Source organism: Empidonax traillii, unplaced genomic scaffold (genome assembly GCF_003031625.1).
Source record: "Empidonax traillii isolate 1590-97213 ecotype Southwest subspecies unplaced genomic scaffold, ASM303162v1 scaffold89:size1181294, whole genome shotgun sequence".
NCBI lineage: Eukaryota > Metazoa > Chordata > Aves > Passeriformes > Tyrannidae > Empidonax > Empidonax traillii.
In genome coordinates, this window is record NW_020955282.1 from 369,805 (window position 1) to 385,214 (window position 15,410).

The 15,410-nt window shown below is 45.5% G+C and overlaps 1 protein-coding gene across 1 annotated transcript in view; it reads right to left on the bottom strand.

Moving 5' to 3' along the window:
* SIM1 (SIM bHLH transcription factor 1) overlaps window positions 1–952 on the bottom strand; it is a 50,770-nt gene extending 49,818 nt beyond the window's left edge. Inside the window, exon 1 of the mRNA XM_027881453.1 lies at window positions 486–952. Coding sequence (XP_027737254.1) covers window positions 486–660 — 175 coding nt within the window. The 5' untranslated portion in view covers window positions 661–952. The remainder of the gene's footprint in view (window positions 1–485) is intronic.
* Between the last annotated feature and the right edge of the window lie 14,458 nt (window positions 953–15,410).

Consider the following 15,410-nt stretch of genomic DNA (forward strand, 5'->3'; position numbering starts at 1 on the left):
TGTGCTTGACTTATTTATTTAGTGTGTGTGTGTGAGCACGCCTGTACGCATCTTGTACCTGTACACCGCACCTTTGCTCAATAGTTGAACCAAGGCTTTAAGACTTTGCATAGACTTATGTAAATATTTACCCATATACTAACTCCCCCCACAGAATGTCTATAAATAGGGGTGAATCATTCCCTCTTTCGCCACGCGTATGCTTGCCAGGGGATGCACATCTTACTGGGAGTCTAGGGGAAAAGAAAACACGGGTTTGCAGCAGAGCTCAGTGCCTTCAAGTGTTGACAAAAGCACCGTAAGTCCCCAACCAAACCTGTCAGAGGAACTAAAGGGAAAGTATTTACAACAGAGAAAAGTGACAGCGGAGAGCACTCTGTCTCCAGCATACCACCTCTTAGGATTTATCCCTTTTTTTCAGGTAAAAGTGATAAGCGACACCTGGATAGGAATGAAAATAGAGGCGAATAGGCATTCTCACCTACCTTCTGGGAAAACCACCCTCATTTTTAAATAGCTGGTGGTGAGTCTGATTATGGATGCTTTGTCCAGCTGAGAGGTGATAGCGGAGGGCAGGGGTAGTAACTTAGCCAGTTCATAAAATTCACTGTTTTCTTTCTCCCGCCTAGTCCGGGCAGCATTTTTGGACTTCTCTTTCATCGTGTTTTTTATCCCCTTCCTTGCTACAATTTAGACTCCAGAGATTCATCCAAAGGTGAAAGGGAAATTCAGCTGCAATTCATCTCTCCAGAGCATCAAGCGGTGATTCTGAACGCAGCCATTACTCTGAGAAACCGTTCTGCTGTGTAAAATGCAAACAAGTACTGAAGAGCAGAGAGGTGTTCTTAAAAAAACAAAACAAAAAAGTATATATTCTCTGAAAAGCAGAGTCAGTCGAATGGCAAAGGCATTTATCCAATGCAGCTCAGCACTCCAAGCAACTGGAGTAAAACAAAAAGAATAAAACCTAGAAGATTGAGGCACCAGGCAACCAAACGACATATATCTGGCCTTTTTTCCTACTCGTGGCAGGCAGCAGAGCTCCTCGGAAGAGGGTCATAGTAATCCCGTTTCTTCCCGTTGTCCACTGTCAATCCGAGGGCCGAACACCCGGCCGAGGGCTGCCTCCCAGAGAGCTGGGTGACTTCCCGGGAGTCTTTCTCTGTGAAGACAACAGCAGTCCCGGAGTGAGAGAGCCGGCACACACCGCCGCAGCAGAGCCGCGAGAAATAATCAAAAACCAGCCTTTGGTGGGTGTAGTATTTTCTCCCACCAGAGGGGAAATAAAAAAAAAAAAAAAAAAAAAAAAAAAAAAAAAAAAAAAAAAAAAAAAAAAAAAAAAAAGTGTTTTCCCATCTAGCGTGCCCACGGAGAAGCCTGCCCCGCACTCTCCTCCCACAGCCCTCGCACTCCCCAGCCCAGGTGTGCACTGCATGGCCAGAACCACACCGCTCTCGGCACAGGCGTTACCGGTCTCGGTGCTGCAGGGGCTGCGCCTTCCCCTCCGCGCTCCCTCAGGCCGGCACCGCAGGGGCGGCCAGAGCTTCCCGCGCTCCGTGCTGCCAGCCACGCAGCGGGGGAAACATTTCCAATCATGGAGTATTTCTGCTTGTTTTCCCTTTTTTCTTCCTTCCTTTCTTTCTTTTTTTTTCCCATTTTTTTTCTTTTAAATTTCCCCTCTTCTCGGCTACTCTCCTCATTCCCCGGCTGGGGTCTGGGGGGTGGTGGGGGTGTCTACCTCAGCTGCGAGTTAGCCAGGGAAGGCACGCTCTGCCCAGCCCTGCCCCGAGCCGGAATCCACCCAAACATCGCATTTTTCTAACCAAATTATCTTTTTTTTTTTTTTTTCCCCCTCATTTTCCACCGTGGGGAAGCGACCCACAGTCTAGCCCCGCACACCACTGCGGCTCTTCGCTGTGGCTGGCAGCTTGTGGTGGGTTGTGATCCTCTTTTTACCTACCTTCAGTCCCTTAGCCCGGCAGCCTGCAGAGAGCTCTCCCGGGGTGAGAAGCCCAACTCTTTAATTGGCTCATTAATGGCACGGGGAAAAGTTTGCGCCTGTCACTGCTCCTCGCACCGACGGGCAGACAGACATTGCCGCCTCCCCATCCCCTTTATCGGCTCCCAGGCTCTTCGTCTCACATAACGGGGGGTGGGGTGGGGTAGGGTGGGGTAGGGGGACGAGGTTGGTATTAATGAAGAACCCCTAATTTGCGGCTGAGAAATGCCTAATAACTTCTTGATGGCTAAAAGCCTTTTAGCACAACTTCATTTTTCCCCAAGCCCCCCCCGCCTCCTCCCCCCGCGCCGGGCCCGCCCTCTGTGCCACTCACGGACCCGCCTCGCCTCCCATTGGTCGCTGCCGCCCGCTCTCGGCCTCCCATTGGCGGAGGGACCGTGACGTCACACGGATACATCTCCCGCCCCTGCCTCCCCGTGTCCGCCCTCTGACCCGGCGGCGCAGCCCGGGGGGCAACGGGGACACACGGACACACACGCACACACCCCCCACACACCCCCCTTCCCCCGCGCTTACCTGTTACGGGCTTTTTTTTGTTAAGGTGGGTATTTTGGCCGTCGCCTCTCCGCCTCTCCGCTTGGCAACGGAGACGAGAGGCCGAGGTCCCGCGGGACCTCGGGGTTGTGAGGATGGTCACAGTGTTACACACCCTCCTTCTCCCAAATTCTCCACCCCAAAAGCCCATCGAGCTTGGTCCTGCTTGGGAGAAATGAGCTGCAGTGACGTCTCCTGCTCCCACGACCCCCTCCCCACCTTTAACCGTGTGCTGTTCAGCCCCCGGGCTGATGCGCTGTGGGACAGCTTGAACTGAGTCGTGCGGTGGGGTGGGGGGAGAAGGATGGAGAAAGATTTTGACTAGTTTTCTTGTTACACGCTGGAAAAAATCCGAAATATCCTACGAACAGGAAAAAAAAAAAAAAAAAAAAAAAAAAAAAAAAAAAAAAAAAAAAAAAAAAAAAAAAAAAAAAAAAAAAAAAAAAAAAAAAAAAAAAAAAAAAAAAAAAAAAAAAAAAAAAAAAAAAAAAAAAAAAAAGAGAGAGAGAGAGAAACCTCAGACCCAAACCCTAATACTCCTACAACAGGAGACAGAAGCACTTTGAAACTGCCCTCGAAGTGAATGTGGGTTTCTTTATTTCCCAGGGAGCGGGACTGTACCTAATCTCGCGTATCCCCTGGGGAAAAAAACCAAAACAACAGAAAACAAACAAACAAAAAACCCTCTAAAAACCAGACTGCTCCTAAAATTGCTAGCTCCTGAAAAGAGTAGATAGAGCAGAGAGAGAGCGCCTAGAGTGGTGGGAGAAGGCATGTAGAGTCTTCCCTAAAACTATAACGGACTCTCAAAAGCCTGAAATAATTGCCAAACCAATCGGTGTGAGACTTTGGCTAAAATAGCTGTTTAAAATGGAATTGCACTGGCAAGGCAACACTAAGAGTATTTCGAGGAAGAATAAACGGTCTCAGTTTTCGAAAGAAGAAAAACGTCAACCAAAAAAAAAAAAAAAGTAAAAAAAAAATTGCCTTTGAAGGACCCCATCCCTTTTGCTTCGAGGCCGGCTGCAGCTCAAAAAGCAGGCTTCCAGTGCCGACTGCCTGTTCGTTGCTTATCAACTTAAATCTCCCCTCGGTTAAAAGCTTTCCCTGTGTTCATTTGGGGAAATAAAGGAAAGACGGGAAGAGAGGCATTCAACAACTCCTCTGGGTGTTCAGGCGTCTACAAGCATCAGAGAAATGTATCCACGTAGTCTCAAATGTTCTTTTGATTGTCTTGTTTACCGAAGCGACTCGTTGTTAAACAAACACGAATGCAAGGCACTTAATGAAGATATGGATTTAAAAAAAAATTAAAAAATAAAAAAAGAAAAGGAGGGGGAAAAAAAGCGTACACTTCCCCGCCCTCCGTCATGTTGTAAAGCGATCGCTGCTGTGGGGGAAAGTGATACTGAATTTTAAAAAATCTTCCCTGTGTATTACTGCCCTCAGGTGTAAAGTGGACTTAGGGGAGAAGAAAAGAAAAAAAAAATCTTCCTTCTGGTTTTCATTTGAGGTAATTCGCTTGCTAAACGCCACTGTCGTCTCTAGGAGAGTATTTAGACATATGGGCAACAACTGGACTAACACTGTCAGGTAGCTCACGAGTTATTTGTCAACATGAGCTGCAGAGAATGTCTTTTGTAACACCCCTGGTTTGGGAAAAATAAATAGATCAGTAGGATACACTTCTGCTAATTTATACCAGGGGACATGAGCATTCACCTTACCAACCCCACACAGCGCCAGGGAAGACCGTAGTTCATTGAGGATCCGCTTTCGCGGTGTCCGGGGACTCGATTTCTTTCCCTAAGCCCGTGTGGGTGTCAGCAGCAGCAGCATCGGCTTTCCCTGTGGCCGGGGCCCGAAGGTTCGGGCTCGACGAGCCCCTGTGTAGATTTTGAGTGTATAAATGTTACGGTAGATAAAATACAAGATGCGACCAGCTGCCAAAGGGCAATTGTTAGGCTTTCGAAGTTACAGCAAACGTGAACAAAGTCAGCGCACCACAGAACCATCAGCGCGGGGTCAGAACGCTGGGGCCATTTCCCAGCAGATTTCAAGAGGCGGCCCCCGAATGATGGGAGAATTCGGCCGTTTCAGAGACATTAACCTTGTTTTTCTTCGTCAAAAACTCGCGACTTCTGAAAGGGGAGATCAGACCTAGAACTGCTCTGTTCCAGGTGTACAGGCAAAGGCAGCCCTCAGCAGCTAAACTCGTAGTTTTCATACGAGCCGAGAGCCCGCTGTCACCGGCTCCGGTGAAGCTCGTCTATCTAGAAGGGACTCGAGTGCATGATGCTGCTGAACAAATGAAGTGAGCGCACCGCTGCGGGGTGAGCGCACCGCGGTAACTCCTCGGCGCAGTAGGCATCAGAGCGGAGCGAAGGGCAGCGAGCGCAGCGGAGAAGCGGAGCGGACACCTGCGGGCTGAGGGGCCGGACCCCGGGGGCACACGGCGGCTGCGGCCCCTCCAGGAGGGAGAGAGACCCTCTGGTCGCCTGAAGCAGATGGATAGCTGTGCTCAGTTCAGATGCATTTATTCTCGTAAGAGAATGCTCTGGTAAACAGAAAAGACAGGAAAATTGAAAAACAGGTACTGCAGCGCAATTTGATTTTAAAAGGCGCATAATAAAATGGTGTATCTGAAGAAAGGCTGAGCGTTTCACAGACAGGTTTCCAACTATTTATAGTAGAAAACTTGTGTAGGCAGACACAATATGCAGCGTATGTTGCTGCATGTGTGAGTGAGCATGTGTATGTGTGCGCGGAGGGGGAGGGATAAAAACTGTACAAATCAAAGCAGAAAAAGAAAGAAAGAAAGAAAGAAAAACCCTACTGGGCCGTTTTCCTATAGGACAAATCAGATCCATTTTTTTCTCCAGCACATTCGGACGTGCTCTGATGTATTTAGTAGTTTATGAATTTGGATGCATTTACTAATTCCTCCTAAAGAATAAGGTGGCCATTTGTTAGGCAGAGGGAAAAATCTTTTCAAACATAAGACATCACTTATACACTGCTTTCTTGATAGCGTTTTAAAGAAGTCAATATTAGTGAATTAACTACGCGGGTTGCTCTCACGATTTCTGGAAAAAAAAAAAAAACAGAACGGCTTGGTATCAGTAACAGACAGATTTCCACACGCCGAGTCTCCTTCCTCTTTGAACCGGCGAGAGGCAGGATCCGACCTTACATGTACCCTCATGGCCAAAGGGAGCGCCCCGCCACCGCATCGCCTGTTCGTGAAACGCGGCTCATTTGCCCAGCCTCGAGGGTGCCTGAGAGAGTACGGACGCTTGGAGACCGAGATTGTTTTTTCAGAACCCGGTAACTTCAGACACACGCACTTGGGTACCCTGGTGAATTGGAGTGTGATGTGAATCTGTGCCCTCATCAAGGCTTATTGACATAAATATACACGGCAAATGCTCTTTGAGACCATTCAGAAGTAATTAATATGTTTTAACTGATCTAGATCTTAACCTTCAAGATTCAAACCATGCTCTAGGTACTTTATCCCTGCTCTTTTGCTAATGTTATTAGGATGGTCAGGGGAGCAGGACAAGGAGAAAGCCGATTGTCTAACACAGGAAATAGTTAACAGACCCTTGGCTACCAGGTCTTATAAGCAAGCAGTTCCGAATGCAGCTCTTTAAAATAATTACCGAAACGTTGCAAAGTTAGAGTATTCTGCTACTAGCATTATTGTTCATTACTTTTGGTAACTCCTTCAAACATTTTTTTGCGATATATTCGTGGATTTTTTAAAGTGATTCTTTGCAGGGAGGAGGAACACTTCACTACACACTCCTTTCAATTTTATTGTTTTTGGCATAAATGTAACGAGATGATTTATATTCGTTTTTCCAGGGGAGTCAGAGGTCAGTACCTTTTAGCCCTTATCTTATTGAATACACTCTTGCTAATGATCGGAAGTCAAGCTATCTTACTGTAACGGGGAGCAGCGAATGAAAACATAAACTAAATATAAAGAAACGTAAAAAGAAAAAATCTACTTCATGGTCAGTAACAGTTACCCCAAGGGACATTTTTTTCTTGCCTTCTATATTTCCAAACAAGCCTGGTACACTGAACTCCTGAATCGAGTTAAAATGCCCTTGTCAGGGATGAGAGGTTGGGGAAGGACACGGGACTGGAACTTTGATGAAATTACAAACTTCAGAAAGTGCTTGCTGCCCTCCCTGTCCCTTCACAGACGTTCTGCCTAGCTTCGATATCCTTTCTGCTGCACCATGTGTTGTTACCCTCCCATCCCTGGACAGTCCCGGCGGTCCAGGCGGTCTCCTCACCTGCTCCGGGATTCCCTGGCCCCACTGCGGGAGGCGGAGCCGAGACCGGCACTCAGCGCATTCGCTGCCCCCCGCGGGCCCTGCCGCACCCTTCCTGCGCCGCCCGGAGCTCACCCCCACGCAGGGCTCGCTCCCCCGTGTGACCCCTCTCCCCTTCAGGTCGCCAGGGCACTATTCTTCTCCCTCCTCCTGGCGGAGGTGGGGGCCTGAGCGCCCACGGCGGCAGCTCTGCCCCAGAGGCGCAGCCGGGCGGGCGCCCTGGGCTCTGCCGCCGCTCCCCCGCGGCCCTTCTTCCTGGGAGGGCAGAGCCGGGATGCCGGTGCGCTCCCGCCCCGCCGAGCCCCTGCAGCATTTCGGGGGCTGGGGGGGGGGGACGCTTCCCGGCGGCCGAGGGCTTTGTTCGGTTGCGGGCTCTCGGGGGGCTCGGCAGCGGCACCCCACGCTGCCCTCCCCTCCCCTGCCTTCGCCGACCCTCCCACGACGCGGGATCCGCAGCGCCCCACGCCCGCGCCATCCCGCGGCACGAGCGCGCCGCTGGCGCCAGCGCGGGAAGCGGCGCCTCGCAGCTCCCCCCGCGCTCACCGCCCCGCACAGCGCTGCGCTTCACAGCGCGGGCCTGCCGCCCCAATTAGTGTCCCCTCACCTGCGAGGGGGCCCGGCGAGGAGAGGGGAGGGGCCCATACAATGCCGACCACCCCGCTTCTCCCAGTTTGGAGGTTCACCTGCCTGGAACCTTGGCCTCCTCACCTCTAAAAGAGAGGGCAGTCCGAGCTTGTCTGAGCTGTGAAGGGGGTGATGGGGAGGAAACGTCCGTTTCACGGTATTTTATGTGCTTTGGTATGCTATGTTGGATTTCACTCTCCCAGTCCCAAACAGGGAACGTCCTTGTGGGAGCTTTGCCCGGGTACATTCCAGCTGAAGGCAAGCCAGAGGAGCTCATGGCAAGGCCACCCTCGGGAGGGTGGGCTCCCTTAGGCCTCAGGTACGGAACGTATACTGAACAGCATACTGCTTGTTCACGTATGCTGGTGTAGCTGGATCTATGTCAGGCTTCCTCCAACCCCTGGCTATCACCAAAATCTCCTCTCCCAAGGCCTGGCTTTGATTAGCAAAGAAGTTATTTCATTAGTCGGGGGAAAATCTGTCAGCAGGAGCCTGTTTAAATTTCAGCACCCCAAAGAATAATGCTTAAAATAGTGGGATCCATTCCACAGTCTGTTCTTACTATCAACCTGATAATTAACAGGTCACAAATAGACTTGTATCACTGCTTTGTTTCAGCAGAGGAGAGCAGTTTAACCCGCCTTGAGGACACACTTCGCTTTGAAAAAACACATGCCCGTTTCAGATGAAATCAATAGCAAGAGGAACCACCCCCCTCTGCTGCTCTGAAACTCTTGTCTTCAGCCTCCTATCACCTCAGAGAATAGGCTTGATCAGACCAAAAAGGAGGGACACAGCATGTGAGGCTGCCTGACAGCTCTGGAGCTGGTGCCCATTCTGCTTGGTGTGTATCATAATCATAATGATGCTTACAGTTTTGTTGAAAGGCAAGGTGGGAAGCATTCTCTGCATGGGTTTTAATAAGATCTTTTCTTGTTTTAGTCTCACTTGTTTGTGGTTACAAGTTTAATTGCTTTTATGAGTGTTGCGCACTAAGCTGGGAACAACGGCTCTGTCGCATAACATTTTCTGAATTATTTGGGCGCTCTGCAAGCCTGTTGCTACTATCCTCTGTGTTCCCCATGTGGTGAATAGATGCCTTATTGCAACTGAAGTATGAACGAGTTTGTAACTGGTTTCTTCAGAAACGATGTGGAGGAGATGATGTCTTTGAGGAAAACACTGCGGGATCAATTGCTTATATTGGATGGGGGCATGGGGAAACAGCACCAGCCTTGTAAGCTTGAATCCAGCTTCAACCTCTTTCAGACTATGCTAAATCTGTTGCTGAGGAGTAGGGGTGATTCCCAAGGCTTGTCACATGCCTATAATTATTATTTTTTATGTAAGTTTTACCTCACTGTTGAAGTGTTTTGTCTAAACTCTGATTTCTATTATTCACTGATGGTGGGACTCCATTTACATATTGTGGTGGCTGGATGTAACCAGCTGAAGCTAGAGCCTATTAAAAGGACATTTTCCCCACAGTGCCTCTCCTGAGGAGTGTCCACTACTTGCAGCTGTAAGGAGGAAGTTCCAGGGCTTGCTTGCTCTGGATTTAGCTGGTAAGATGAACGAGGAATTGGTCTGGCAATAGCTTGGTGATATCAATGCCACATTTTTGAAATGTGCCAAAACCTTAGGAGGTATTGCAGTCTGGTTTTAATTTTGGCTTCAGCACAAAATGCTCCTGGTGCATGGCTGAACCCAATCACTTGTCAGTGCAGCCATACTGGAGAATGAGAAGAAGACTGAGGTTGTCAAGGTCCCTGAGTGCACCAGTGAGCCTTAAGAGCCCTGACCAGCCTCACTTGGCACCTCCGTGCTATGCCCTCAGTGCTCGCCTGAGCCAGGCTATAGTGGTTTCTGTGTCCAGTGCCCGTACCTCACCAGGGATCCTGTTGACCTAGACCCTGACCCCACAGACTGACTTCCCACCTTGACCTTGGACCTGCCTTGCCACTATGGACTTGTCTGATGAACTTGGCTCTGGCCTGAGCCCAACTTCCACCCCTGTGCCAACCTTATTCTCCACACTCAGGTAATGTGGGGTGGGCCCTGGCTAGTGAGGTTCCTGCCCGACTGTCCTGGCTGTCGACACTTAGCCCTATCCCGGCCCCACAGCCCAACCCTCATTGTTTACTGACACTGGGCTGCTTCTATTCATTGTAGGGCTCCAATAACCCTTCTGCTTTCCCTCCAGGGCAAAGGATTCTCTGTCTCTAGCCTGCTTGTCTATATTCTTTTGCTTTTCTAAGGGTAATGGCTGTCCAGTGTCTGTTGCACTCTGGGGAGCTTCCTGAGAGGTACCACAGACCTCTCCATGGGCGCAGAAGTCTATCTGTAGTTATGGGACCTTAGAAAACATAGGGCTGGAGAAGGAAGGGTATTGCATGGCACAGAGCTTCCTCTGATTCCCTAGCAGGACCAGAATTCTTGATCTGGAGAGATGTAAAGAAGGGTCAGAAATTGGATAAGAGGGTGGACAGTTTGGGCACAGTTCAACTGCTAAAGAGTAGAAGAGGAATGGATTAGAAACGTACAGGCTCCCTGCACCCAAAGCTTGCTTGCCACTTTTCCATATAGGAAGGTTATGCAGGAAGCTCGGACTGCCTTGGAGGGCTGGGGGACTCCACAGGGGTGCAAGAATCTATCTACCCAGATCAGTTTACAAGGCTGGGACCATACAATATAAGCTCTTGGAGGCAAGGGCTGTGTGTATCTCCATACAGTTTTGATCACAATAGGATCTTATTTCTGTTTAGGGCTTCCAGATGCAATGCTAGTCAATGTCTATAGTAAACAATAATATTAATAATAAGTATTTACATGCCAAGCTACAAATCAGTGACATAGTTTTCTAATATTGCTGGTTTCTTTCCAGTATTGTCCTCCAGCCTCACTGCAGTACATTGTATACAAAAGAATTGAAACTCAATAATTGGTGTGTCAAGAGTTTGAAGGCATGATTACATTTTTTCTTCTGAAATCCATCTATTGAAACTGACATCACAACAAGTGAGTTCAGTGGCCTAATAACCCCAGTGTTCAGCATGCACACACTGTTCTATATATCAGGACATTAGTAATTAGGCTGGTAATGGGGCTGCTGTTGCACAGAATAACTAGTATGAAAACGTTAAATGTTAAGCATAATGGGAGAATAATGTAGCAAAAATGTAAACAGTAGACATCAGATATGACATTTATTTTCACTTATGGGAAGACTTCAGCTATAATTTCTTTTCTCTGCTTCAGTGAATCTATAAAAAGTCTACAATGATTTCGTTCTTCTGACCACAGTAACGTTGCTTTACACTTGAACAGAAATATAGCTTCAAATTTAGATTTTAATTTCATGTCTGATTGCAGACACAGTAGAAACTTTGTACTAAAATAACATTTCTTCTGTAAGCCAGCTCTTTTGTGCTACTGAAAGAAATAATAATGAGAAAGTATTCCAGCAGGAGGAGCTGGTTTAGAAGCAAATGGATTCCATGGCAACTCCTGACTCTACATGACACCTAATAACTAGCATTTATGTTGGAAATGGTCTGTGTAAAAATTGTACCCCATATCTGATCTTCTTATAGGGTTTCCCCCTCATTTTAAAGTAAAAAAAAAAAAAAATAGGGTGCTTGTTTTTTTATTTGTTTGTTTGTTTTTAACATAGATAAAAAATAAGCATGAAGTAAAATTATTTTGTCTGCCTCAAATATGTGCTTAGGCAAGTTGTTTTCAAATGTATTTAATTTTTTAAAAAAATATTTCAGAAATAAAATCTTTTGTGGGAAGTGTATTGATCTGTCAAGGGAAGTGTTGTATAGGATCAGCACATTGGAACTGTGTATTTTTTAATATCATGGGATATCCATATTCAACAGTTTGAAACAAAACACAAGTAGATCCAAGGGAATCAGACCATGATCTTGGTTCTCACAGTGATGAATGCACCAGGAGAATCTCATCATGGGGCAGCTGGAAAGTAGCCCAGTCCTATGGGCATCCTGTTTGTGGTCAGTCAGCCAGTCTGACTGATTTATGATCGGAAGAATGTGGATTTATATCCCTCTGTGCCATGATCCCATCCAGTGCACGTGTGGGGCCTGACAACTGCTGCTGTTCGAGCGTGGAATATTTGAACTTGCTATTTTATACCTAAATTGAAAGAAATCTGTTCTTGAACTGTCACATGATAAGCAACCTTTGCCTTTGACAGTTTCCATGCTACTTCATGACTGGGAGAGCATTAGCTGAAATTAACCCTGGAGATGAAGTTTTCTGTACACACTTTGTGGCCTGGCTGTTTTCTTAGCCAGCTGTTGCTTGAGGGCCTCAGATGGTAGAAGAGCCTTGGAAAAAATATATATCTCCTTGGTCAAATGAAAGCTGACTTAGGTTTGTGTTGTTCATCCCTCTTCAAGTATGAGTGAAAGAACAATGAAAGTGTGGCTGAAAAAATCCTTCCTGATTTTGTGATTGTTTGGCCAGGGACAAGTGCAGTCAGGGATGGTGTTCTAAGGTGCAAGAGCAGAGTGGCCAAAATTAGGAAGATGGAAGTCTCTGGGGTAGTCCAATCTTAATGCTAGGTGTTACCAGATAGCATCTGTATTTACATATTGATACCTTTAGAAGATGTCTAACACCATTTAACTCTTTGCCCAAGGCAAGGACTGCTTTCTTCCTCTTTCTGCCCATGCAGACAAGATAGGTCTAAAACAGCTATTGCTCAAAACATGCAGTAATCTTCAGCAAATACACTAAATGGATGGATAGAAAATGAGTCTTGGCTTAGCTCATCTTTTACTATAACTTATAATTAGACTCTGGCATGGAGTTTCTGCAATAGCCTGATCTACCACAAAGTGCGACTAGCACTTGGGATCAAAACCAAACTACTCTAAGAAAGGTTATAACAGATCACAAAGCAAAAGTGATTTGAAAAAAAAAACAAAAACAAGGCTGAAGTCAGATGTTGGTATCCAGTTTGAAGATAAAGGCATAGAAATGGAAAAGGCAATGGAAAATACAGAAAGCCCAGAAAAAGGTGTTCTGAATAGCAGCAGTAGTAAGAAAAAAATTTTTTAACTTGTTGAGGTGCATGTGTTTATTTTTATCTACAAGGGAAAATTAGGTACACAACAGAAAAGAGAAAAAAGGATATAAATAAAGCAATACTGTAATGGCCAGTCTCTTCGCGAACGAAGAACCGGGGAAGGTCTTTACACCTTCCAGCCTGCGCATTGGATTTTTTAGGTGAGACACAGTGTGCGCGGAACTGAGCACACCCTTTAATCCTGAGGTTCATCTGCCGGGGCCAAGCACGCTTGGACGGTGGCAGCGAGGTCCTCAGGACGTAGATGGATTCCCTTACAGGGCTAGCGAGCTCCATCTGCCCGGGGAGTGTCCTAACCGGGAATCGAACCCAGATCTCAGCGTTGACAACACTGTGTTTTAGCCACTGCACCACCAGGGACACTCTAAAGCAATACTAGACTGATTAGGATTGGAAATGGAAGTGAGGTGAGGGCTTAAACAGACGACTGGTCATAATTATGGGAAAGGAAGAAGACTTAGGAAAAATATAAATTTCAAACAGGGAATTACTTGATTTAACCTTCTTTCTGTATCTTATTGCTTTGCCTTAGGTTTCATGTTTTGGAGAAGGCAGAACAATGTTGCATTGGTGATCTGAGCTGGACAGGGGTTCTTACATGAAAAGAAAAGAGGCAGATAAAAGAATGAAATCAAGATTGTGAAAAAAGTATGGTTGTTATTCTCATTCATTATTGCCTGTTCAATTTCTAGAAAATAAAGGGGTGTGAGTAAAGAAATGAAGCAGTGAATGTTAATTTTAAAGGAGATTGTTTTCTCCAGTTACGCATAAGTCTAAATCATAGGCAGTGATCTGATTCCAGTCAGTAATCTTTTTGCTCTTTCAAAGGAATCAAACCAATATTTCTCTTCTGAATGTTAGTTTTAGTGAGTAACTTCAGTAGCAGTGGCAGCAGTTACTGCAAGCTTCAATGGCTTGTTATGTTTGCGTAAATAAGTAACATGTTCATATTACTAAAATATTCAATTTATATGATTATTTGTATACATATAGCATTCTACCACAAATCTATTTATTCTTCCTTCCCTGGGAAGTGTTGATGTAACTGACCCTATTTTATTACTGTCACATGCTATACTTCCAAATGTAAGGAAATAGACCAGTTTTTAAAGTTGACTACTTTTTCTTAACATCAAGTTGGTATGATACAACATGAGAGCTGTGAGTGCAAGTGTGTAAAATTGAAAGAAGAATAAATATAGTTTATAAAATTTAGAGTATGAACTTCCTTAGGTATATCAAGAAAGCCTAAGAAAGGCTTTTTAGCAAGAATCTCACCTGTAAATGCACCCAGAATAGAATTCAAGATGTGAAGTGCTTCAATTCCCCTATCTGATGAGTGTGGAAAATTTGGTATCTCAAATGAGGCTGTCTAACTGCTTATGAAGAGGGAAGTCTAGCACAGAGATGGAACACAGAATTGTAACTTACTTTGGTACCTTGCCTAAGACTACAGGAGATAAGCTTCTCTGTTTAGAATAAATTACTTGGAATCTTCCCCTGAAAATAGAAGCTTGCTGTCTTTCAGAATGAGGCATAGGACCTGTGCTTTCTTGTTTAAAAATAGCTGCATTCCACTATCCCATCTCCTCGCATACAAAATTCCTTCCTTCAGTTCTTTCTTCCCTTTTCTGACCACATTTTCCCCTAATGTGCCCTAATCATCAGGTAAATGGTAGAGGCATGCTTTTGTGGATGCTGTGCCATCATGCCAAAATTATTTGGTGTAATGAAAACAGAAGTGATAATATAATAAAAACAAACAGGACTGCTGCCTCACAGCAGCCCTGTCTGCAGGAGTCAAAGCTCTGTTCCTCCTTGGAGATGGGATTCTTATCCTGTTTTCCTCATCTTTTTTTTTTTTTTTATTTTTTTTTCCTCCATCTAATTTCATCATTTCATGGTCCTGATTTCTTAGTCTGTAAAGTCAATGGTTCCTAAGAATTTAGGACATTACCTACACCTCCAATTCTAAAAAATACAATTTATCCCTGAATTAGAAATACTATAAAATCTGCAGCTATTAATCTTTGAGTCCTAGGTCTGGGTGCAGGTTTATATAATACTAATCCTACTGTCTATTCACCCAATCCTTTGAAAGTAACAGCAGAAACTAAATTTAATCAGCTAATAATATATATTTGGAATGTATTTCATTCTTCAGTCTCTGAAGGAAAAGAGCAATGCACCAACAGAAAAGAAACTTTAGTGTATTTTTTGGTCATGTAATGTTGGGTTTTCTTTCCAGGTTTTGTTCATTTCCTTAGAAGCACTTGTATTTCTCAAAAGATTTTCACTGATTTGATTAAACTAATCCAACTGTTTCCCAAGACTTTCAGACAACTAAATAGGCACTACATGTTTTTAAAGTGAAGAAACAAAGTGTTCAGAATTCTTATCAATATCCTTGTGGTGAGATTTCTCCTTTTATGTTTAATGTTTACAAAAATAGAATATTCTAGCTATCCATCTGGACCTGTTCTAGAAAAACACCCTTATTTACTAAAGTTTTTGGTCCCTTAAGGTCAAAATTCTCTGAAGACCACGGTCCTGGCAAAATTTTGGAAAAGGTTATTTGAAGTGCTTTTAAGTTTGGAATAGAAATTTAGTTTCTATTCTGTTCTCCTGTTCCCAAAACAGCGCATCAGAGCATCCCTCTGGGTGTATGACCTGGCAGGTTGTCATATGCCTCCCCTCTTGTAGGATCTATAGGGCTGAGGAGAGGGCATGAACTTTCTCTGTAAACAGGAGTTGTTGAGCAATGCCC